At 39.2% G+C, this 27017-nt stretch overlaps 1 protein-coding gene across 1 annotated transcript in view; it reads left to right on the top strand.

Moving 5' to 3' along the window:
- Window positions 1-342: 342 nt before the first annotated feature.
- Window positions 343-27017, top strand: part of LOC127647406 (zinc finger protein 385D-like) — a 161586-nt gene continuing 134911 nt past the window's right edge. The window contains exon 1 of the mRNA XM_052131620.1: window positions 343-506. Within this exon, the coding sequence (XP_051987580.1) occupies window positions 458-506 (49 nt within the window). The 5' untranslated portion in view covers window positions 343-457. The remainder of the gene's footprint in view (window positions 507-27017) is intronic.

The following is a 27017-nucleotide window of genomic DNA, read 5'->3' as shown; positions in this document are numbered from 1 at the left end:
CTATTATTGTAATTTATGACCGCAACCGGTCAGCGTGTGGGAACAGATCATTGTGTTCAGAAGGAGGTGTCTGTCTGAGGCTCTGACACATTTGATGGATCGATCATTTATAGTCCTGCCGACCGTATCGTTTTGAGTAATTGAACGTCACTCAGTCTTTCGGTATTAACTGTGGAACGAAACATCCAAAACGGGAAACTATTTTCCCTAATTTTATTCGTTCCACTTAAAATGCTGCTGATGATAATATAACATAAAAACAAGTTTAGTTTACTTTGTGTTCAAATAGCTATATGTGTCAGAAATAAGAGATGTCTGGGAGGTCCCCTGAAGAGAGTTCGGGCGCACAGTTTGTGTAAATGTCCCGACCGCTGGTTCACCGTTGGTCATTCAGCTGCACGAGGTCCTCCGTATCATTTCAGCTCGAGCACAACGGAGAGCGAGAAGTACGGTAGTCATGTTGGGCTCAGAGGACCACGGAGAGACTCGCAAACGCAACGGGACCGGTAAGCACCCCGTTCATTCAATATACTTTATAGACATAAACGAGCAGGTGTTCGTCTCAGCTGAAGGGGAGGATAAGTTTGGATGCGTGTTTGATATAGACCTAGTCGTCTATCAGGCGAACACACCAATCATAGTGATATAATAACTCAAATACTGGCTGTGTTGACAACCGGGAACTTATTTCGAAGCAACGCACCACAACATCGCTGTCCCAAAGAGAAAAGATTTAATAACGGAGATACTGGGTTAAGGAATAATTTCGAAATAAACCACAATTCAATTCGTGCGCTAGGAGCTCTTTGATAATACTTTGATACCAAGTCAGTTGCTGTTTATCATGTTTACCCTGCTGTCATACTCCGGCATCCGAAACATGGATGAAAGATGAATGAAACGCCTTGAGCGCTTACAAATTCTAGTTGCTCCAGACAAGCAGTATTACCCCTGTCATGATGAATGTGCCTTGATATTTGTCATATTTCTCAGATCATTGATATTAGAACAATAACATTCGAGGGAACGTGTAAGAGGGACTTTCTTTCAACTAGCACTCCGTCATCATCATATTGTAATTCTATGACATGCCTTTTTAATTTCTATCTAGACTTTTTAGGCAAATGTGCGGCATTGTTTAAATTTATTAACTTTATTTTAATATTTTTTTATTTTTTTCCTTCACATGTACTTGTTGTCTCTATGACTTCAGTGGTAGTATTCATGCATTGTTGGATCTGTAATGTTGTAGCCTACATCTTATTGAACATTTAGGCCTACATTAAATGATTTTGATTTGATTCGGGACGCATCATTTTATATTTAAAAACGGGACGATCCCATAAAATTTGCGGGACAGGTGGCAACGCTACCTGGAGGTCTAATAAATTCTCATGAGCAAAGTGTGGACGCGGAAAATCGTGAGTTTATTCTGAGAAACTGTAAACCGGGAGTAGCCTACAACTGGAGGGTTGGAAAAACGGGAGAAACCTTTGGCAGGTATAAATATATATTCTTCCAATACTGATATTGTATCAAAAATATAGATCTTCACACAAAAATATCGATTATATATATATATATATATATATATATATATATATATATATATATATATATATATATATATATATATATATATATATATATATATATTTTATTTTATTTTATTATTATTATTTTAAAACTATGGATATTATTATTTGGATAACATGAACTATAACCATAAGCGTCAAAGTGAAATAAAAATGATTATGCTATATTAGCAATGAAAAGTCAAAAATAATTTAAGAGTTGGCTTTTTCGTATGGCCTCGCCAATGTTGTTCGCATAAACTCCCGGATGTCTAATGCGGAAGTTAAAGCTATGTTCCGCGCACGGCGTTAAGGGCATACTGCCCTTACCCAAACCCCTTATCTATGTCTAACTGATCAGTAGAGTGTGTAAACATGATGTATGAATGTAACTGTCACATATTAGATGGAAACGATGTCCATTGACATTGTTGTTTGTAGTGAAAACGATATCATACGAATAAGCCAAATTTAGAAAAGTCGTACGAATCCTGACGATTTCGCCGTGAGAGTGTGTTGGCTCATCTTAACATGCATGCTGAAAGACACAAGCAGACAAGCTCTTGTGCCGTCACAAGGCTCGTTCAATCAAGACGGATCTGTGCACATTAATATAATTATATAAAATCATAGAAACAGCTTCTGGTTTGTGCTGGATGACGTTCATGCCAACTCTTCAATAGCATGAATAAAGATGTATAACGTTCCTAGATCACATCTGATTTCCCACAACTTATGTTGTCTGGAGTTCTTTGTATATTGAATGTTCTTGGACAGATATTTTATCAATGATTTGTCTGCGGAACTATCCAGAAACACTTTAAACTGCAGTACAGTCCATTGAAGAGACAGTAAGTCTATCCCTCAAAGCCTCGTTTTCATTCCCTATTAAAAATCCAAGATGGCGCTAGCGTGAATAAGGTCATTTGATAATCTGTACTTATAATTGGAATGTATAATGCAACATTTTATTTTAACATAGTTGGCAGTGATTGCATGATACTGGCCATTACTTTGAATTACTTTGGAATTGCTCATTTCTGAATGGTAAAATGCTTCAGCACGTGCTGTGAATTGTTTGTTTGACAGTGCAAAGAGAGAACATTGAGATTTTGTTGCCAAAGTAGAAAAAATATTGAAACATTAAAGTGAAATCATGTCACCTCAAATCATTTTATTTGTATAGTTTTTTATTTGTGCTTTTCCCAATACAAATTAATCAGCTGTAATCTCTGTAACATCTCAAAAACATGAATAACCAACACTACTGGAAACAATAAACAATCTGATAAAAACAAAATGTATTGCTTGTTATTATTTCACATTTCACAACTTAGTCCTGCTGTCCATGTATGTGGACATACATTTTTAGGAAAACTATTTGTTTTAATGTTGTTGTTTTTTATATGTTATTAGTTACAAATCTAAAAGGGACATTTTCACAGGAGATATTGATTCTCAAAGTTTTATTTTTACAATAATTTCTGACTCATCCGTTTCCCACTCCTCCATCCTCCTCCATGACTAGTGATATTGGACTCTGCTCTGTAATATCTTGATGTACTGGATGCCGATTCTCTTCTTGTGTTCTGAACAGGCACTATTGGGTACAAATTGATCAGTCACACCGGGCAGAGATGCACTCAGCTGGGGCAGGACGATGTTGTTGCACTGCCCCTGCTGCAGCGATCCTCCAATGGGGGTGGGGGGAGGGGGGTGTTTAATATTTCATCGGAGGTTCATGTTATCAACAATGACCTGTCCGGTGCATTCTCTGAGCATTTTTCAACCAAAAAAGTGTCATTCAACCTTCCCTCGGAACAACTTCGCTCACAAACTTCACATCTGCTTCTGCATCACGTTCATACTTGAGAAAACGCGAGATGGAGACTCCTGATTTTCACAGTCAGGATTTCTTTCAAGTTTATTTTAATGAATCAAGAGAAATAAAATGGTTGGATATAAAATAGGTTTGAACCGTTGCCACAGTTGCTGACAGGTTAAAAATGGCTAGCTGCAATTCTAACATTACTGACGTGATATTTGCAGTGAATTCCTGAAAATGTATCTTCACATAAAACAAACCGATTGTCTGTAAAATCTCTCTGTGGGGCACATGGTGAGTTGTGCGTGGATACCTCGGAGAATAGCGTGAAGCCTCCACACGTGGTATGTCTCCGCGGTAACTCGCTCAACAAGCCACTTGAAATGATGTGTGGATTGACGGTCTCAGACATGGAGGCAGCTGAGATTTGTCCTTCGCTACCCGGATTGAGGCGAGTCACTACGCCACCACAAGGACTTAGATTGCAATGGGAATTCCAAATTGGGGTGTTAGGGGAGAACCCCCCCCAAAACTTGGGTTAAGGATGTAATAAAAATGGACATGAGTTTTTGGGAGAGCTCTCTCTGTAAAAACTCTGGGAATTTGAATGCACAATCCAGAAATAATACTAGCTACATGTTGAAGAAGAGTTGGCACTTCAAAGAACAGGTAATATAACATTTTATTCACTGTGGAAAAATCAGTGTGACATTTGTAAAAGCAGCACAGGAACAGTACATGTTGAGGAAAATCTATTTAAATTATGCAAACGTTGACCTCTGAGACATTGGTATATGATATGATAACCGCAGCATTAAAATTGAAATCACGTTGTAGACTTTCATGTCATTTCCGCGTTGAACAGCCTGCAAAAACTGCTGAAGTCAGGACTGCACGAGCTAATTGTACCATCTAGCGGCTGTGTGCGGGAAAACTGTGATGACTGCATCAATATGAGATGACCCAATGTTTATCATATTTTAATCCAAATCGCTTGTCAAAATGATCCCTTCCCAAATGTTGGCTATATATTTGTAACTTCTGCGCTCTGTTTGGGTGGTTTTGTGCTGATCAACAATAGCTATTTGTTTGTCATGAATTATTGTTAATGCTTTACAATAAGGTTTTATTTGTTAAGGCAATAGGTATCATGAACTACTTTGTTCTGTACATTTTTTAGCTTTTTTGTGCTTAGCCGATCACATGCCTGAATTATGTTGCCATATGGGCTGTGGAAGAGCTGGATTTAACACATCTGATAACTGTTTTATGAGGCTGCAGATCTGATAATAGCCCCAGTTTGGTAATATATCATTGATATGCTTATTTATTTGTAGATATTATGACAGTGTTCTTTATAAAGGATTTAGATGCAGTACTCTTTGTTCAAGAAATACTAAAAGGGGCAATGTATCAAGAAATATTACAGTCTGATCTGATCGTTCTCCTACTTCCTGAGACAGTAAATCACTGCATAGTTTCATGGGCTTCTCCTCTACCACAGCTTTTTGGTTGAATGGTTAGAGGAAACATCCCCTGCCTATAAAGATTCTGAAGCAGTCCTATACATTTAAAGGAATAGTCCAGGTTCAATACAAGATAAGCTAAATCAACAGCATTTGTGACATATTGCTGATTTACCACAAAAAATTATTTAAACTTTACAGTGGTTATCGAGGTTACAAACCTTTAATTACCCTTTAGTAATTCAAAAAGTGCATTTCAGAAATAATTAACAAGTTATTGGAAAAACAAGGATAGACGGCTGGATGTGTGTGTGCGTGTGTGTGTGTGTGTGTGAGAGAGAGAGAGAGAGAGAGAGATGGAGCGTGTGCAATCACCTGTTGCCACACCCAATCAGAGATGCTGTCAGCTTTCTCAGTGGAAAATATTCCTGTCTATTTGGCGGTAGCCGGTGCACAAGAGTCAATCACTATAGAAACAGTGATGTCCTCCGCCATTTTAAACAGTATGTATCCAATGTGGAAACTCCGATAAAAGGTAAGCACTTGAGTTCTGTAATAATCTGTTGTGTCTCTCAGCATGAGCCTTAATCCTGAAGTTGTCAGTTTAAAGCCATTTAAAGCTATGTCCTAGTTTTGGTAATGTATTAGTAATACGAGCGATCACTGAGCGCAGTTCTATGTAAACAATGACTAACGGATTCACTTTACGTCACCAACTGGCTCATATTACACACAAAAATGGTCTTTTGCCACCACCTGCTGGCTAACATATGTAATTTCAAAAATAAAGCCAGTAACTCCTAACAGATACACTTTAGTTTAGAACAGTATGAATGTGGAGTGATACACACAGTGAAGTGTCTGAGTGCTGATGGTGTCACACCATCATTGCTCATGGAATGTCTGATTCGAGGACCGGAACTATATATATATATATAGGGCTGTCGATTTAACACGTTAATTTAGTTCGATTAATTTTATACAAAATAACGTGTTAAAAATATTAACACAATTAATCGCCCCGGACCGTAATAAGGAAGATTCCTTCCTGAGAAATGTAAGCTTGTAGTACCACCTGTTTACTCCAGAGGGCAGTAAGTGAAATTTCAGCTGTATGAGCAACACACAGTTTATACAGTGAAGAATTCAACCCATCAGGAGACAAACATGCATTACATTCTTGCATTCAAAACACTTGATGGAGCGCAAATTCAAACTAAGGGATCTCAAGATGTATGGATCAGACAGTTTTTCCTAATCCGGGCAGTAGCATCGCAATTTCTCACTCCTGTTCTCAGAAGTCCTTGGAAGGCGCGTATGCGCAAACCTAGTTGTCATGGCAACTGAATGAACAAAACCTCGCCTGGCCAATATTTACTCGTCATCAGAATAAGGTAAATGCCCTGGCTATTGTAATCTATTGTGCTGTAGGTGTTTTGGGTTTAGTTTTAAAACTGAATTATATCAACATTGTACATTATTATATTTTTTTTTATTAGTTAGAAGATGAATTCCATTTAGGGATACATGCAGTAGTCCCAACAAGCATTTTCTTATTTTAAATGAAACTGTGTTTTTTTTAGTTGGTAGATCTTATTGAGTTGGTCATTTAAAAGTAGATCATCACACAGAAAAGTGTGGGCACCCCTGTGTACAGTATGTGCGTTTAGTAGTGTATATCTGTTTCTATGTTTTGAAGGACATAAGGGTGATGACACCTGTCGGATAATAGCTGCATTGGAATGTAAACTGTTGAGCAAATTGTTTTGCTTTTAAATATAGTATTTTCTCTCTGTGTCATTCACTTCTCTGTTCATCACTCTCTCCGAATCATTCATTACCTCTTCCATCATTCTATTTTAATGGCTGTGAAAAAGCTGGTGATGGAGAGAGACAAGAGGTGTGAAGGATAGAGAGAGAAAGTATTCTTTGCAACACAGCTGTAGGTTTACAGTACAGAGTAAATACACCCACATATAGACGCATGATTTCGTACGATTTCGTTTGCATAGATTTGGCTAATGTGGAGGTAAGTGCGAGTGCCGCACACGAGGCAATAAGGGCATACTTATTAATATTATGCCCTAACCCAAACCCCTTATCTAAACCTAACCAAACGATGTCCAGCGACATCACTGGCTGTGGAGTGGCGGTGGTGTAGTGGGCTAAAGCACATAACTGTTAATCAGAAGGTCACTTGTTCGATCCCCACAGCCACCACCATTGTGTCCTTGAGCAAGGCACTTAACTCTAGGTTGCTTTGGGGGGATTGTCCCTGTTATTGCCTGGATAAATGCTTTGGATAAAAGCGTCTGTCAAATGCATAAATGTAAATAAATGTAAATTAGCTGTAGTGAAAGTCATATGAATTCATAAGAGTGCAGTCTTACGATATCATAGAAATTAACCAAATTTAGATAAGTCATACGAATCACTGTGAGCGTGTGTAGAGTTTAAAGCTATAGTTCACCCAAAAAATGAAAATTCTGTCATTATTCACTCACCCTCCTGTTGTTTCAAACCTATATGACCATATAGCCTACCCTTCCCCACCATTTTGGGTGAACTATCCCTTTTAAGGTTAATTTTAATGTACTAATGAAAACATATTCTAAAAATCATTAAGATGACCTCCCCTTCCATCAAACATTAATGGAAACTAAGCTGCAAAAATATACCATATAGGTCCTTAAAATGCAAGTTAATGTTAATTTCTCTTTTGAAGCACCAAAAATCACAGACAGTCAGCATAAACATCATCAATACGACACCAGCTGTTAAATGAATGTCTTCTAAAGTGACACGATCACTTTTGGTGCAAAAAAAAGATAAATGTTCAAGTACTTTTTAACTATAATCCAACGTGAGGGTAAACTGCAGGAGAGGGTGGAGTTCAAGCGGTCTCTCGTGTGACGTATTTGCATTGCCATGATACAGAGGTAATCTCACGTTCTCCTCTCGGTTGAGACATCCAGGATGAGCACACAAACACACCATTGTGAGTAAAGAAACAGATAATAGCAGAACTAAACCAAAACCAACCAAGCTACTATACAGCGTTCCTCCTTCTCAATTGTAAATAGTGCTGCTCTTCCGGCTGTGACTCACGTGCGTGAGTTCTCGCATGCTATTGCGATTATGTCACACGTGCATACCGCTGCTGAACGAAAGCATGATTTAGAGTTAAAAAAAAGTACTTAAATATTTTTTCGCACCAAAACTGATCGTGTCGCTTTAGAAGACATTAATTTAACATCTGGTGTCGTATGGATGATGTTTTTGCTGACTGTCTGTTATTTTTGGAGCTTCAAAAGAGAAATCTCCATTCACTTTCATTTTAAGGACCTACTGAGCTAAGATATGTTTCTATTTTTCTTCAAATGTGTTCTGGTGAAGACAGAAAGTCATACACACCTGGGATATCATGAGTAAGTAATGAGATAATTTTCATTTTTGGGTGAACCTTTAAAGCATTGCATAATTCAAATAAGTAGCCTATGTTTGAATAAAGATTTTCTATATATTATGTATGTCTTCTACTTGCTATCTTAGTTTCCCCCCACAACATATAATAGCATCAGTTAATCAGCTCAGCTGTTTGTCCAGTTAAACCGATCTTTTAAACTGGCTGTTATTATTCAGCATCTGCTTTGATGATCTGCGAGGACCCCAAAGCTCTACAATGATATTCTTTAAACTAAAGGAATGGCTCACCCCAAAATGAAAATTGTCATTATTAACTCATCCTCATTTAGTTCCAACCCATATGTCTCTCTTTCTTCCATGAAATACAAGAGGAAAGATTTTAGAGAATGTTGACACTGCTCTTTTTGCCATGAAAGTAAAAGGTGACTGAGGCTGTCAGTCCCAAACGTTCTGCCTAATCTCTCATTTTGTGTTCCACGTAAGTCATACGGGTTTGCAACAACTTGAGGGTGAGAAAATTATGACATTTTTTCAATTTTGGGTGAACTATCCCTTTAAGAGTGAAGTGTTTAAAAGTGTTTGAACTCAAAGGTGTCACTGTAATAAAATGTGCACACCTGTAACTGTACACTTGATCCTGGTGGCTTTCCTCACTCACGCAGACAGAGCGGTCAAGTGAGACAACCCCTATCATCACACTCTCTCTCTCTTTCCCTTTTCTCTCTCCATAGCACTATCTCTGTTCTTCTCACCCTCTGCCTCACTTTTCCCCTGTGTATAAGTGTGTCCTTGTACATGTGCTTCTGTACTGTGTATGTCATGGTGTCTGACAGCTGTCTAGGCCCCAAGGGCATGCAACTTGCCCTTTTTTAAGCACGCCTCCAGCGCCCCCCTCATCACGCTGTCTGTGCTCCCTGCCGGTGAGTGCTCGACTCTGGGCCGCGGTCAGTGGGAGCTGGCCTCTACTCAGCGGGGGCCTGGGTGTCAGGGGGGTTAATGTTTCAGCACAGTGCTCTCTCTCATTTCTCATCACCTGACAGCCGGTTGCTACTACTGCCTCTCCCTTGTGCATAGGAATTACACACACATATAGACACACAAATCAAATACCCTACCATATGTATATTTAAGGGTTAAACTTAATGTCAACACACACAAATTTTAGATATATGATAAGTGTCAGGAGCTGTAACTAGGGGCGGACTGGAACTAAAAAGTGGCCCTGGACTTTCTGGCCCAGAGCGGCCAATTTAATTTTCCTGCTAAATTTAAAATTCTTGTGTTGAAAAACAAAAGACATTTCTATTGACTGCTGGTCATGACAACGGGCCCCGCCAGTTCAAAAATAAAAACTTTAAAACATATAAAACCAGTGTAAATGTGATGATTGGATTTTTTTTCGAGAAAGCACTAAAATAAACACTTTATAACTCAGGCAAATAACATGTCCTAAAACTTTTTTCCCAACATACAAATGTTAGGTTAAAATTTACATGCACGTACAAAGGAAAGTGTGTATTTTAGGTGCTGTGACAAGTCAGCATTTCTTGAAAGATTTTAAAGAGCTGAATCACCTTTCAACTTCTAGAAGTGCAAATAAACTATTGTCTTAGTTAATATGAGGTTGTGGAAACAAGAATAATAATAATAATAATAATATGTTAAATATGTATATAAATCTATACAAGATCATAAAATGTTGTTTAAAATAGTTAGATGAAGAAAGTGATAAAGTGAATAAACATAACATACCTCTTAAAGTGTAGATCTTTGCAGATATTTTGCAGGTTAATTGCTCATATTTTCACTCTGTGTGAGTTTGTTGCATCTTTATACTGTAGTGTTTTAATTCCTTCCCCAGATTATTGTTGAGAAAAAGCCCAATGCTTTGACAAGCGCTGTTTCTGCTATCCTTTAAACAAAGTAAGCCTCAAAGACTGAAACAGCCACAAAGTCATATTTTTCAGCATTATTCGGTAAGCTGCACTTCAGCTCCCTGCAGTATGAATACATTATGCAAATGATTATGTACTGCTCACACGTTTACTGTTTGCAGATTTGATATTGTAACAAGGTAAAAGGGAAAGGAGGAGGCGGGAACCAGCTTGATAATATAAATAAAGTTTAATGATAAACTTAAACAAAAACACACAAACATAAACACATACAGGGCAGCTGCCTGTAATTCTCTCTCTCTCTCTGCCACCTCTGGTCGCCTTTATCCCTCTTAGGCTTGATCAGCCTGATTAGGGGCTGGGTGTGCAGCATCACGGCCTGGCCCGGCCTGGCCCAGCCCAGCTCCGCCCTCCGCCCTGCCACAGATATATGCTGCTGTTATTGTATTTGTTGTAACTTGCAGTTATTTGGCATATTGTGATTATTCAGAGCTCATCTTATACTTAATATATTATCTTTGGTTGTCACCATTATTGTGATTTGTGTGTCAAACAGTGAGGTCCATTGTATGAGATACGGAGGTACATCACACACTATAGTGCCCATTTAAAAAAAAAAAGTCATTGTGGTAGCTTTACCTTTAGAGACTTTTTTTTGAATATTCACTCTATTATGGAAGGGCCGGTACTTATGCAGCATGTGGCCGGCCCAAATTACCCCGTTCTCCCGATGGCCAGTCCACCACTGACTGTAACAAATACGTTTGGATTCTGAAAGTGGTCCTACACTACTGCATACACTTATACTCACACTCACACAGATATAGTATTGATCACAAAGGCAAAACTCGGTAAATACGCCAACACTGAAACAGAGTAATGGTGTTTGCCTTGGTTGTTATTGTAATTCACACTTTATTTTCTCTTAATCTGAGCATAGTTAAACCAAACATGTCTGTCACAGGGCAGATCATAGCCTAAGAGACTAAATTTGGAAAACAAATTGTGCACAGTAGTTATTCTGTATATCTTTGCATGGCAGAATGACCTACTCTGTACCACTGACAAAGTACTGTGTATATCATTATGGCACCTGCAAACACACTGTGAACAGAGGTAGTGTGTGTAGGAGTAGGTTGGCATTTTTCTTCTCAGGCTCCTTCAAGACTGTCTAACATAAATGAGGGCACTGTTTGACCTTTAACAAGGAGCACTATGTTTTCATACGTGTATATGGGTGTGTGAGTACCAACGACTTTTTTCTGTGAGGGTGTGCGTGTTAAGCAGTCCTTCTCATAAAAGTGTCTCAAGGTAAGGTGTGTGTGTGTGTGTGTGCACGCACACGCTTGCATGTGAGCCTCTAAATGCCAAGCAAACGCCACACATGTGGGTATCTGTAGAAAGGAGGTGATACATTGAGAAGTTTCACGTTTAAAGGTCTGTTAAAGGAATATTCCGGGTTCAATACAAGTTAAGCTCAATCAGCATTTGGGGCATAATACTGATAATCACAAAAATGCATTTTGACTTGCCCCTCCTTTTCTTTAAAAAGAGGAGAAATCGGGGGTACAGTGAGGCACTTACAATTGAAGTGAACGGGGGCTAATTTTTGATTGTTAAAATCGTTAAAATACAAGTTATAGCCAACTTTACAACTTTGTTGCAATGATGATGTAATGTCAACAAACCATAAAACCTTAAAATGACAGTAAAAAGTATTTAACCAAACTTAAATAATAAATGGGTTTTAACAGAAGAATTAATTTAAGTGCTTTTATATAATAATTATCTTCACGTTTCTGCCTTTGAACCCTCCAAAAATTGGCCCCATTCACTTCCATTGTAATTGCCTCACTGTAACCCAGATTTGTGCCTTTTTAAAAGAAAAGGAGGGACGAGTCTGAATAAATTTTGTGGTCATCAATATAATGCCACAAATGTTGTCAATTGAACTTAATTGTATTGAACCCAGAATTTTCCTTTAAGTTTCAGAATGGAAAAAATAGACACTCAAGGCATTGATCAAGACAATGCTCAAGCCATACAGCATCTCCCCCCATATTTTAATGCCAAAACAGGCTGTTTCCTGTCATAAGTGATGACTGTATCCGAAGTTGGAAAATTCTGAGTATACAGAAATAGTGTATACTGATATACTACTCTAACATCATAGGGCCCCCTTACAACATTAAGACACAACTATTATTATTTGATCATATTCTGATTATAGGCTTGCTGTAACCCACTGGAAAGTAATCCACTTTATACAGAAATATAAAAACATTAACTGACAACAATTCTGCACAGAATAGGCCAAACAAAGAGAACATTATTAAAAAGAGGACTGAATTCACTAAATGGTTCCTGAAAAATTCTTGAACCTAACAGATTTCCTCTCCAGATTGATGCTGAGGACCAGGACGATGATGTCAAATGACCATTTGATTTGGCAGAATCTGGATGCTTCATTAAGCTCTAAAAGCATCTCTGAAACGAATCCTTGTTTGAAGGAATTGTGGTTCATAGTCTAGAGTCACTCCTGAAAAGTATTTGGACAATTAAGCCACAATTAAAAATGTTTGAAATTCATTCCAATGCATATTAAATTCCAAACCAAGTGGCATATGCAAACAAATGATTATTGACCTGTTCTCAAAACTATCTTCACTTTTCTCAGACATTATGTAATTCATTTGAACTGACTGGCCTCAAAGTAATTTAAGTCAGTTTCCCTGAAGTTCAAACTGGTGTCCTAACAGAATAAGGTGTGGTTCATCACATTAACTACAGACATGTTGCACTAATGTTTGATAACCAAAGTGTCCAAATACTTTTTATCTTAATTTTGAACTGTATATCTATTGTTTTATCATTTAAAACCTACTGTAAAATATTTTTACTATTTAAACTGCTTGCACTATATTTTTCTTTAAACCACTTTGTTTATGTACTGCAATGCAGTACATCATACATTAAGTATGGTTTAAGATAATATTGGGGATACTTTACATTATTTTGTAGAATTCCTCCAGTTTAAAGAGCCAGGAAGAGCAAACATCTATTTGACCATGTAAAGCAGTTATATAAATGTCTCTGTTTGAGATCTGATGCCTCTACCGTGCAGAATTCAATCTAATTTAATCATTTGTTGATGTTTAATAATAGTGTTGAGCAACACAAGCAGATGTTGAGCTGAAAGGCAAGCATTCATTTGATCTGTCTCTCTCTCAACAGAATGAGCTTTTGAGACAGCAGTGATATTGCTTGTGTATCTGTTTATGTGTGCGTGAGAGACAGAGAGGGACACAGAGAGAATTCATCATGGTAAATTAAACTGGAATGAATACCCAGCATCTCGTTGGATTGAAAGAAATGATAGGTATTCGTCAACCGCATCAGGCAAGGATTATTTTGATCATACACAAACACAAGTACACACTCATTCTAGAGTATTAATCCGAGATGCTCCTGCCATGTTAATAACTCCAAAATCAGCTGCACTAGCATGTTGAAAAACTCTTTGATGTTATCAATTCTCTCTTGATGTTTTGATTGAGTGTGTGTAGAGTGTGTATGTAGAAGTGATTCAGTCATGTCATGATCAAAGAGCATCTTGAACCTTCCAATTTGCTGTAGTTTTGTTCCTTCAGTCTTCAAGTTGTGCTTTGTGAATCTCTCGGATCTCTCTCTCTCTCTCTCTCTCTCTCTCTAATGACTTGCACCCAGCCTCTCTCCTCCTCGTTGCTGTGATTAAAGCTGAGATTAAGGGGGTGAGTGTTCTGTACTAACACTAATCCCTCTTCATGTTTTCATGTTACGTGCATTCATACTGTATCCATGCATGTTTATTCATACTCTATACATGTATTATGTACTGTTGGTTGGGTGGATGGATAGATAAATAGATAGATAGATCATGGATCAAAGATTGTGTATTTTAGGAAACATCAAAGTTGTGATGTGTACTTTTCTTCTTTTTATGTGTGTTGTTGCATCTGTGAAGGTACTGCAGTGGAGAACATTAATGAGACATTCAAGGACAAAAATCACACACACAGACACCCACACATCCCTTGTCCTCACAGAGTTTCTGCTCCTCCAGGTCTTCTCATGTGACCTCCAGCCCACTCCCCTCTCCACCCCAGGCAGCCTGCCTGTGATGCGTGTACACAGAGAGCAAGAGCCCCTCTGGTGTCCTGGAGCTCTGAATGGCTCTGGAACAGATAGTGACGTCTGGACCTGGCTGACTCACGCTGAGGAGGCAGACACTTTATATCCCCTTATCTCTCCATTTCTCATCCCCCTCCATCTATTTTTACTTTAATCTGTCTCTCTATGTCTCTTGATCTATTTTTCCCTGTGGCTTGACTCAGAGTTCCTAGCAAGAGAGGAAGCAGAATTGCGGATATGGGTTTCATGGAAAGGTGAAATTGTGTTTTCTAGCATCATTTATTTAATTTTTTTGTGATGTTGGTACATAGCCATGGGGATTAAAGATTGAGCTCTGAGTATACTGTAACACTGAGTGATTTATACTCTAAACTAGGGGTCGGCAACCTATGGCACATGGAGGGGTAATCACTGGCACGCCAGCAACAGCGAGAGAGGGGTAGACAATTTTATTAGTATAAATTCTGCACATGCATTCCAATCTACATTTTAATGTAATCCTTCCTCATGATCACGCACCATGTTTTCATGAGCTGTATGAGAGGCTAAACAAAAAGTTAAAATGTGACAAGACTGCAGTATACTCAACAGACCTGTGCAGCGTGTGCAACCATTCGCGCATCACGTAAACATAAATGTGACGAGTAAACGTGCCCACTTTAATTAGGTCAGGCTGTATGGATGACAGCCCACATTCCGTATTTCATTTGTTACTTTTTGCTTTCAGAACAACACATGATGTAATAAGGAAAACACCACTATTAATCCTTGAGATTTCCAAACCAGCATACAGGTAGACCATCCATAAACCATGGTCACACACAAAATTATATTGAACAATTAAAAGAGAAAACATAAACGCACATCGCGGGAATCAAAAATCAGAGTCTATTCAAAATATAAATTGAACCTGGAAATAGTTGATCGGCTTGTGATGCATGAATGGCTTAAACATGCAGCATAAGTCTGGTCACACTTTATTAGTGTTTAGTCTCCCATTCAGCTGATGAAAACACGCTGCGTGATCATGAGGAAGGATTACATCAAGATGTAGATTGGAATGCAGGTGCGAAAAACTTCATATAAATAAAATAGCCTGCTCCTCTCTCGCTGTTGCTTGCGTGCTAGTGATTACATAATTACAATAACATAATATAAGAAATATTTAAGATTCCACACAATTTCATGATCAGTAATCAAATAAGCACATTTGTGACATTAACTGTTAACTCATTTTTAACAGTTAATGAAAATTTTTTTGGGGGTTGCTTCGGCTCAGGAAAATAAAAAATGGCTCTCCATGTCAAAAAGGTTGCCAACCCCTGCTCTAAACAGAAGAGCTGCTCTGAACGTACATAAAACCCATGAGTGGTGTGGATGAATAGGTACTTGTGTGTATGTTCAGCTAATTTGTTGAGCTAGTGAACTTTCCCTTCACTTGATTAAACATTCCCTTTGCCCATGCATTGCACGCACACACACAAACACACACAAACACACAGAGTGTTCTTATCTTTGGTTCTGTATGTGTGTGTGTTTGTGGTTTTGATGGCAAGCTGGATTTGACATGGAGGAGGAATGGGTGCAAGGGGTGTGGGGGTGGAATACAGTGGAGCTCTGTACTAGAGGTATGCAACCTGAACCGGACAGGACAGGACAAACCACTGGGTTTCGGGCACTGTCACTGTCCTTTTCATAAATTGCATGTCAGAATTAGCTTTCACAAGCGGTGGTTCGAAGGTGGAAATCTGGTGTAACGTTGATGTGTTTTGTTCTTGTTTTCATGGCTGTTTTAGTTTAGTTCCTGTTCCTGTTAAGGTCATGTGGTTTCCTGTGATGTGATTTCCTGTTTCCACTTGTATTCCTGGTCATGTGATATCCTGTTCCCCTCCATGTGTTTGTGTCTTGTTTTCATTGGTTTATTGTCTTATCTCATTATCAGTCTTGTTATGTCAGTGGTTCATGGTTCACTGTCTTATTATTAGTTCAGTCTTGTGATTGGTTGTCTTGTTTACTTGTAACCCATGTCTGTGTATTTAAGCCCTCATGTTTGCCATTGTCTCTTGTCAGGTATTGTTAATGTATGTTGTTTGGAACTCAACTCAACTCAAGTCTAGTCAAATCAAGTCCATGTTAATTTTTATAGTCAAGTCAAGTTTATAATTAAGGTTCATGTTTCCTGTTCATGTTTATGTTTTCATTACACATCTTGGGTTTCCAGTTTATGGATTTACTGCACCATGTAGATAAACTGCAAATGGGTCCTGCTTAATCATTGTCTCTTCGTCTACCTGTTGCCAGCCTCGTTACTGAATACTCTAAAATGAATCCAGCAGTTCGGCTTTTTCATTTATGTCAGGGGAATCGTCCCCTGGAGTAATATGTAGAGGACTTCTGTGCTCTGGCCTGCAGGGTCGACTTTAATGAGGTGGCCCTCAAAGACTTTTTCAGTTTTGGGCTAAATGAGCCGGTCAGCTCCATGATGCCTTGAGGCAAAATCCAATGGACTCTGGCTCAGTTCATGGACTATGCCCTGTTGCTGAGCTGTTCACCTTTCACTGTGGGAGTGGCTGATGAGGGAATAAGCACTCCCACAAAGCCTGCCACGTTCCACGAGCTAGGTCCCATGCCTGCCATGTTCCGCGAGCCAGGTACCACACCTGCCATGTTCCACGAGCCAGTGTCCCATGTCATGGCCGTCTAGCCAGCATCCCACATCATGGCCGGTGAGCCAGCATCTCACGTCATGGCTGCCGAGCCAGCATCCCACGTCATGGCCGCCGAGCCAGCTTCCCATATCATGGCTGCGAACCAGCGTCCCACGTTATGGCCGCCGAACCAGCGTCCCACATCATGGCCGCCGAGCCAGCGTCCCACTTCATGGCTGCTGAGCCAGCATCCCTAGACATGGCCGGTGAGCTAGCGTCCCACATTATGGCCGCCGAGCCAGCATCCCACATCATGGCCGCCGAGCCAGGGTCCCACTGTACTCTGGTCATGTTCACATGCTACCTATTCGGGTACCATGCATCAAGTACCAGAAAGCGTAATCAAGCATCAAATCATGATCTTCTCTAGGAGACTGCAAATGGCAAGATTGATGTGAAAAGTCTGCTATATTTTGGTAAATTTTGACCCAAAACCGATTGTATCACTTCAGAAGACATGGATTAAACTACTAGAGTTGTATGGATTGCTTTTATGCTGCAAAATATATTTGTTTGTCTTCTGAGGAAGAAAAAATTTAATATGATTATGAAATGGCATGAGGGTGAGTAAATGGTGAGAGAATTAGAATTTTGGGGGGAACTAAACCTTAAGTATATATAGTACAAAACAGCTCTTGCTTAATTTCTGAAAGTAATACTTTCTACACTGGTCGCACTGTTTTTGCATGCACCCTATAAGTTTAAATCAATAGAAAGATGTGTTTTCTTTCCATTATTTTGCCATACCCAGTTTTTTATCTCACTGCATTCATTGTAGAGTTCCAGAACACAATTCAGGTAAAATTAGTTTACAAAATCTTTTATTTTACTGTAAATTCAGTAGCGACGCTGTAGATTCCGTAGCGGCAGAACACCTCTGCTGGAAACGGTGCTGGAAATACTGTAGTATAATGACCAAACATTTTAAATAAATCATATTTTATGTTATATATACAGCAGGGGTGTCCAAACATTTTGTACTGGGGGCCAGATGCAAAAAGAATAAAGTTGTTGCGGGCCGCATCGTTTTAATAATAATAATAAAAGAAAAAGATGCGACTAGATTGCCACTATTGCATCTTATTTTTATTCTGTTTAATATTATACAAGTTTTAATCACATTTTGTCTTAAAAAAGGATATTTCTCTCACCAAGAACACTTGTAAATGTACAGTGATGCAGGGACAGAAATTATGGGGGTATCGGGGCAAAACCACCCATAAATGTGTCAAAAATGTCGTAAAGTTCAAAATGTGAGAGCAAAAAAAAAAAAAAAAAAGCAGCATTTTATATATATATTTTAAATGCCCCTGAAAATTTAATTCCGGGCAGTTATTGGCCACTTCATGAGAAAGTTAATTTCGGACAATGCAGTAATGTAACATTATTATACAAAATAAAAGCTTGTTACTTTCAATGCCCTTGGATTTTGTATTTGTATATTTTCAAGCCCATTCAGTCACTGAAAAACACATAGTGCTGCTACTGAGCAGTTTGGGTAACCCTAACCCATCATAATAATCAGAATATTTTCCTGCTATGACTTGATTCAAGGAATTACTCTTTATATATTAGTAATTCAATCATAGTTTCTGTTCTGTTGTTACTTCTGTTACAAATATGATTTAATTTTTATTTTATTTTAATTTGATCAAAACGACAGGGCTCCCTTTAACTTGGTTGATGCGCAAGAGCAAGCTGTGTGCAGAGAAAGATGCGTTGAGATGAGTTTCTCGCACTCTTTCTCAAATCGTGCTGGGAAGTCCGTAAATAAGTTTTCATGTTTAATTGAAACATCAGAGCAAACCAAATCACTACAATTAATTAAAATTTCCAGCACTACAAAGGATGTCATAGAAAAGTTTGCGGCCGCTCGTGCTGCACAACGACTGCTCAACAGTTATGTGATGCGTGGTGGTACTGGGGCATTATATCAAGAACGAGTACAGGAGCAAATAATCTAACCTGATAGCAATCCTTTCACAAATTCATCATTCTTTTTACATGGTGCTTCATACATTAATTTCAAACTCCTGAACTCTTACAATGGATCAAGCTGGTGGCAACTAAAGAGAACGCACTAGTGGAGTCGATGCACTGTGAAATGTGGCTGCACGTGTCAGCGACACTCAGTTTCCAGAATATTAATTACATAAAATCTGTTATATTTCTAAAACTAGTTGTGTATCTAAATGAGGATATGCTATAAACTTATTTAGTTTTTATACAACTAATAATAATTACTACAGACAAACCCTAACCCTAAAAGAAAATTTGTTTGATGATTTCTACACAACATCTTGCTGTTAAGTGATCCACTGTCATATAAAATGCACTCTTACTTTTCGCAACACATTTTTTTTACTATTTTAACACCCCCTCTGTCTCTTCCTCTTTCATTCTTTACATCTGTGTCCTTAAATAGCAGCAGAATGGCCCAATAAATGCTCTTATAATTATTCTTTGACCTTGGCACACTTTGTCTCCTTCAGTTAAATGTGGCGTGCGATTCACACCAAAAAAAAAACAGCTGACAAAAAGATGGAGCTAAGCTTAGGCCTCCATCACTCTGTGTATGTGGATGACACTGCACACCATGGTGCTATAATCGGCATTATATGAGAGTTGTTTACACACATACACAGACACATGGAAACGTTCACCCCCAGTTTGTCACTGTTGTCTGCTGACAGTGAGATGGTGTAGAAAAGATACTGTAACCTCAAGAGAATTCTCCAGCCCTCCATCAAGTCTCTCTCTTTCTCTCTCTCTCTCTCTCTCTCTCTCTCTCTCTCTCTCTCTCTCTCTCTCTCTCTCTCTCTCTCTCTCTCTCTCTCTCTCTCTCTCTCTCTCTCTCTCTCTCTCTCTCTCTCTTTCTTGTCTTTGCTTGTCTCCTCTGTCCTCTCTCGCTCTCTCTCTTTAAATGTTTCTGGTCAAGTGAGCCACTTTTGCTGTTTACCCCCCATTGCTCTCCCTGAAGGGGAATATCAAATGAGTACACACACACACACACACACACACACACAGTACTCCTGTACAACTTCTCATTACTGACATTGTTGCTGCAGGTTCGATACTATTCCATGCATAGCTGTGACCTGTATGAACACACACACAGTCAGTGAAAGTACCTGCATAGTTCCCTGATGGGCAGGTGTGGTTATGAGTGTTCATCACTCTGTATGCTTTCGAGCATGACACGCACTCTGTGTAAAATATTGTAGGCCTGAATCCACAAATGTTCCTACTCTTTACTTTTCTTCTAGTTGTTTGTAATGTTTCAGAGTATTATATGTGGTATTATATATGGTTTGGAAAGTCATTATGCTCAGGTGAGTTATGTAAATTGTGTATTTAGTAGTTCGCAAGTTAATGTAATCCTGCTTAGAGGATAGTGTAAAGTGTGTTGCTTGCTGTCCTGGGCAAAGGGCTCGAGGCTCGGGGCTTGACCTGACAAGCTGTATATGGATCCTTGTGTTTGAGATGAGATGAAATTAAATATATCTTGTGCCCCCCAAAACATTGTAAAAAAAAGTACTTGCTGTAGGGGGTGTTGGTTGCTTATCTTGTGTGAGGTGGGTAGATGTGCCAAAGAAGATAGACTCGAGCCAGGCCGCTAGCTGAGACAGCCTCACGCTAGGGTCCGCGTCGGGAGTTAGGAAAATGGGAGGTGTAGAATAGGAGGAGATTCGAGAGTGAATTCAAGTTGAAGCACTGAAGAGACAGTTGCAGTATCAGCCTCAGGGAAATGTGCAGGAGGGATCATTACGTGGGGGACACCCATACGGAATGGCAGGGTCGCCCCGGATGGAGGTGTGTATCCTAACTGCCCTGATTGACCTTAAGTCTCCCTCCAGGTTGTTCAACAGATGGGCCCATGCAGCGAATGCGCAAACCTCAGGGGAAGGGGTCCGGTGGCTGCTCGAGCAGGCGAGCCAAACCTGTGCTCGAACGGGGATCTCACAGCATTTGACCGGGATAGTCCTCCAAGCTTCGAACAGGAGTGCGTATGATACAAATAAACTTAAATAGCTCACTCAGCATTCGGAACGGGAGAACCCTCCCTGTGGTTTTAATAGGAGAGCCCTTGGATTGGATAGCGTGGATTGCGCTAGGGGATTCAGGTCTGCCCGAGTGGAGGCATGAATCCTAGTCACTAGGCCACCCTGAGTATAGGAGTGGATCCTAGACACTTGGGACAACCTTAGCCACCCCTCCTTGCAATGGGGGGCCCTCGCGGCATTCGAATGTGGGAGTCATTGCTGCGCTTAGAACGGGGGAGCACACGATACAAATAAATGTCAGTTAGCTTGCACGGCATTCAAGTGTGAGAACCCCACAGCGGTTCCAACGGGAGAGCCCTTGACTGCTTTAGACAGGACTATAGTTTATAACTCCATTTAGTGTGTATTATCTGTTTATCTATCGATCAATTGTTCTATCTGTAACATCTACCACCATTTTGTGACGGTTTGTTATTTGTTGACTCAGTTTCACTGATCTCTCGACTCTGATTCATCGATCTGACGACTCTCAAACCAAACATGCAGCAACAAAGTGACATGGTCTCATTCATTTTCAATGAGAGCTGGCAACTTCCAGGAACACCAGCAAGAGCGACCTTTGGCAACTAGATGTGGGCATGTCCAGCGGTTTCTGAAAGTTGAGTCTCTCAACTCTCAGTTTCGTTGATCTAATGACCCACCATTTCACATATCTCTCGACTCTCAGTTTTGCTGATTTGATGACTCTTAAGCCCCATTCAAACTTGCAGCAACAAATTTACATGCTCTCATTAGTTTTCTATGAAAGATGGCAACTTCGGCTTACAGATGTGGCAATAGATGTGGATTTGTCCAGCCATTTAAAAAAGTTAAGTTAAGTTTAAAGGAGTCTCTCAACTCTCAGATGACCCACCGTTTCTTGATCTGATGACTCTCATTTTCACGATCTGATTACTCTTATTTTCGCTGATCTCTCGACTCAGGTTCACTGATCTGATGACTCTCAGTTTCACCAATCTGATGACTCTCACTTTCACTGATCTTAGGAATCTCAAGCCCCTTTTAAACAAGCAGTGACTTGCAGCAACAATGTGACATGGTGTCATTCATTTCAATGAGAGCTTGCGATTTCTTGTGACACCAGCATCAGTGACCCTTGGAGACTAGATGTAGGTGTGTCCAGTGTCTTCTGAAAGCTGAGAAAAGTTTAACTTCATGCAAATGAGGAGCGACTTTCGGTTGTTAAAACAGTGAAGAGGATGTCACTGGTGCTCACCTCATCCATCTTCTGTGAGATACTGACTTTGAGTACAGGCATAATTGAGGAAAATGTAAAGTTTCTGTGAGCGATTTCACTGTTCTATATGATTTGTCAGTAACCACGTACATAGATATAATTGAAAATTATGTGTGGAAAAGAAATTGTTGGCAGTCTGAGTTGATTTGACAATGAGGGCATTTACATGCACATTCTTACACCAATTATGCTTAAGCTGACAATGTGTGATCATGTAAATGCTATAAACGGTGTCTCTTTATCTGAGTTAGGTCATAAATGGCTTAAGAATAAACCGATCAGCACAAGTAGCTTTTTGCCCATTTCACAGATTTCACATAGCACATAAACACCCTAACAAGCATTCTCACTGGCTTATCAAACACGTGTACATGTTGAATGCATGCCTCTTCACTGTTTGATGTCAAAAGCAGAGAATAATGTGATTATTTCAAATGTCATGTAAATGCAGATTTCTTGCTTTGTAAAATGTTATAAATATGGAGATTTCTGGCCATTTTTTTGGTGTGCATGTAAATGGAAATGATAGATCGTTAATCTTGTTAATAATATGATGCAATGAGCACCGCTCTGTTAGAGCGATAGCAGTGGTAATGTATAGTACATACAGTACAGGGACTAGAAGCATCAAATGGTGGTCTAAAGCACATAACTGGTAATCTGGTAATCAGAAGGACACTAGTTTGAGCCCCACAGCCACCAACATTGTGTCCTTGAGCAAGGCACTTAACTCCAGGTTGCTCCGGGGGGATTGTCCCTGTAATAAGGGCACTGTAAGTTGCTTTGGATAAAAGCGTCTGCCAACTGCATAAATATAAATATAAATATAAATATAAAATATAAATATAAATAATAATGTTGCTGCATGTGACTCTCAGTTTTGTCAATCTCTCGACATAAAGAACTTTTGTTTTTGTATGTGTGTTTGAGTCTTTTAAAGGGTATCATGACCTGCAGTATATGGCAAAGATTATCCTCAGAGAGTCATCACCACCATCTCTCTCTCTGTATATACAGTACATGTCTCTCCTCACTGTTTTATTGATAGCACCTCTGTCACTTAAGTTCCTATTCACACGGCCAGCGATATCGCGCTACACAGCGACACAATCCCATTCATTTTCAATGAGAGCACAGCGACTTCCGGAACACAAGCTGCCATGACCATTGGCGACAGAGAACTCTGTGGGGAGTGACAAGACAAGTTGAGAAATTTCAAATGTATGCAAATGATGAGTGATATTCGCAGTCGAATACCAATGAGAGTGAAGAGAGTGGAGCTTACGTCACCCATCTGCTGGAGTGTGAGATACTGCAGTCAAGTGTAGGCAAGATGGAGAAGTTAAACATTTCTGTGAGTGAATTCACTTTTCTACTTCATATAATTGTTCTGTAACCACATACGTGGATATAGTTAATATGAGTTCACTTGGTGTTACACTTGCACTGATTCCTAATACTCCAGACTCAAGCTTCATAATAACAGCGAAATACAACATTGTTTTTTATTCAGTACAGTTGTATGTAGAGTAGCAATATTCTCAGATGGCAGTGGTATTCGGCTGAACTCTGTGGTGAAGCGGCTCAGACTATGAGCCCAGGCCAGGGGCTGTTCAAACATATGAACACAACATACTGGAACCGAACACAAGGATCTTGAGACACATTTCAAATTTGAACATCTTTCCTCACAAAGCATCTCATTGCTTAATCTGAGAAATGCTTATAAAAGGGAAAGATGCAACAGCCAAAGACCTCCACCAACTGTAAGGGGCTGTTCACACCAAACGGTTTTGCAACCATCCATTTTTTTCGTATGTAAACACATGCTAGACGAACGTCTGTGTTTCCCTTTGTTTTTGTTTATTCAGCGTCTCGTGCAGGAGCGCTGTTTTTTAGATGATGTGTCTAATTAAAAAGAACTTTAAAAGCACATTGAGACACCTGCTTTCTGTTAAACTGTATTGAATGGCTCGTAATCCGTCTGCCGCAGCCGTTGGTTCTTTAATAGATAGACTCAGTGTGCCAGTCTCACTCGCGATGGCAGAAATACACACAATACCACAAGTTGGACGACAACAAAGCAAATCTCATTTGTGGTAAAAGTTACAGCAATACAAATTGTACAAGCTATAGCCTTGATACACAAGAATAATCTAAATTATAACACTATAATAATCTATCTCTGCCCAGACATAAATCTCTTAATTGAGTTGAGTGAGGACGCAGGTAGAATGTGTTCATCCATCGTTTGTCTCCGACTCGGTTCCTCGAAGCTCGGGTGATGACGGGAGGCCGTTTCCTCGAGGCTGCTTGGCGGGTTGGTGGAGAAAACAGTAAAGTCGTCTCGGTTGAAGAAGGAAGAGAAATCTTCTTTCTTCACTTCTGCAGGCAAAAGGGTGAAGACGCAGATTGCTCGGCAGTCTCCTTCGGAGTTAGCGTGCTTGGTGGAACATGGCAAAATCTCAACTCGTCCAGTGAGATGGCCAAAGTTTCAGGTATGTACGTTACTTCCTTGGGCAACAAGGCTACACCTGGGAGCAGCAAAGCTGCATCTAGACACGGCACATACTGTCACTGGAAGCAATGCCCAGAAAGGTCTCTGAGGTTTTTATACTCCGATTACATCATTGTTGAGGGACGTGTTCTGTCGTGCGTGTCATCCAATAGGAGTTGAGAGTTCGATCCTTCAGAACAAATAGGTGTAAAGTGAGCAAGGCATCATGGGATCTGTAGTCTGTTTTGGACTCCCTTTGTTTGATTTTCGTGCGGTTGTTATCAGGTCGTATGTAGGCCTAGTTCTGGCTTTATGACTGTAAAGAGGCCAAACAGAGGATAAAAAAGTTTCATTGATATCAGATGCGTTTCTGATTTGTTTATAGTTAGTTTTATCTGTTATCAGCATACAAGTTCATAATGAAGAACCCTTATGATAACATCAATTTCATTTTTTTTCTTTGAAGCAGAATATTTGTTTGTAAAAGGGGAGGAAAAAGAAAATGAAATATTGGTATACAGATTTTGGTTGATATATCATACTGTACAGTGAAATGTGCTATTGTTATATCCCTACTCACCTGAAGGATGGATAGATCAGGCAAATCTCCAGTCAGGCCTTTGTAGAGTGTGTGCTCCTGCATATCCACAGGTATTTTAATTCAAACTTGCAACATATTGTAATAAATCTACAATATTCAGCCTTTACCTTACAACCTCGGTTGTTGCTCTACACTTTTATTATATTAAATACTTATTTATATAGCTTGCTCACTGTATAATCATGATAGCCTAATACTTATAACACAAGATTGCATCTTAAACGAATGACTGAGTTGAAAACTTGAATAAGAACGCATTTTACACAGAGGGGACCAGCTAGGGAAACTTACCTGCCTACAATAACTGTTTTCATTTGATTTGAGTTACATTAAACATGAATAACCTTAGCCGAGTCCCCAGCAACATCGGGCTATTAAAGTAACAAGCCTATAACTGCGGTCTTATTAATTCTAGCTTCACCATACACTCAAACTGTGAGGTTTATCTGCTTTTACTTACATTGCTCTGTACATAATATACTGTTTTTTGTTCTTTATATACAGATTGTATTAGATTTGCACTACGTGTGTGTATGTGGGTATGTATGAAGGTGAGTGTATGTACGTATATGTATAATTATTTATTTTGTGTTCTTTTTGTTTTTAATTACCTATGTCTTGCTGCTGTTTTTTGGTATTGTTTGTATTGTTGTTGACTGGTAGCTCCTGTCACCTAGACAAATTCCTTGTATGTGTAAGCATACTTGGCAATAAAGCTGATTCTGATTCTGATTTTCTCATGGACCTGTAACACAATGCCCTGACAGTGACTTCACCGGTGTCCTGATCTTTATTAGAAACTGAGAGGAGACCAAGTTAATATAATTGATATCACAATTATCACAAAAATTAACAAACAGTCTGCTTTAAAACTAAGAAAAAACAAGCTTCTATACTAACGTTACATTAAAAATGAACACGTGGCGAACTAGCTTAGCCGCTATCTGCCGGCACACCACATTAGATTAAAATACTTACCCTTGTAGTTGTGCAGATAACTCGATATGTAGAGTTTAAAGCCCTTGTCCCTCTTGTTTGTCGGAGCAGGGGACCAGGCATCAACAATGCGATGAACATCACTGACGCTTATTTTCGAAAGATTCTGGAGACATCGAGTAAAAAGACATTTTGGGCAACGCGCAAGTAAACCGGAAACAGATATGGCGACAGCGGAACTTCACAGTTCAGTCTTTGTCATGTGTTTTAGCAATACATTTTTAACATTTATAATGCGTTTAGATTTTTTTTATTGCCTTTACAGGGACTTTATCACTTTCTTAAACATTTGTACAGGTCATAATTGCAAAACCTGTAAAAGGTAAAATAACAAAAAAAATCGAGGTTGGAAAAAATGTAGACATAAACAAAATTTCTGCGCAACTGTGAATCCAGAGGATAATTTCGCTTTTTCATTGAGTTTATCCTTCACGTCAAAACAGGGATTTTCATGTTTATGATAGATATCAACATGGTTGCAAATTAATAAAAAATAATTAAAGTATACCCAATATTTTGGCCATGTTGCAGATGTCTTTCACTGTTCACTGATACAGG

This window comes from Xyrauchen texanus, chromosome 8 (assembly GCF_025860055.1).
Source record: "Xyrauchen texanus isolate HMW12.3.18 chromosome 8, RBS_HiC_50CHRs, whole genome shotgun sequence".
Lineage (NCBI taxonomy): Eukaryota > Metazoa > Chordata > Actinopteri > Cypriniformes > Catostomidae > Xyrauchen > Xyrauchen texanus.
The sequence above is the reverse complement of the archived record's forward strand: the minus strand, read 5'-3'. Positions and strand labels throughout refer to the sequence as shown.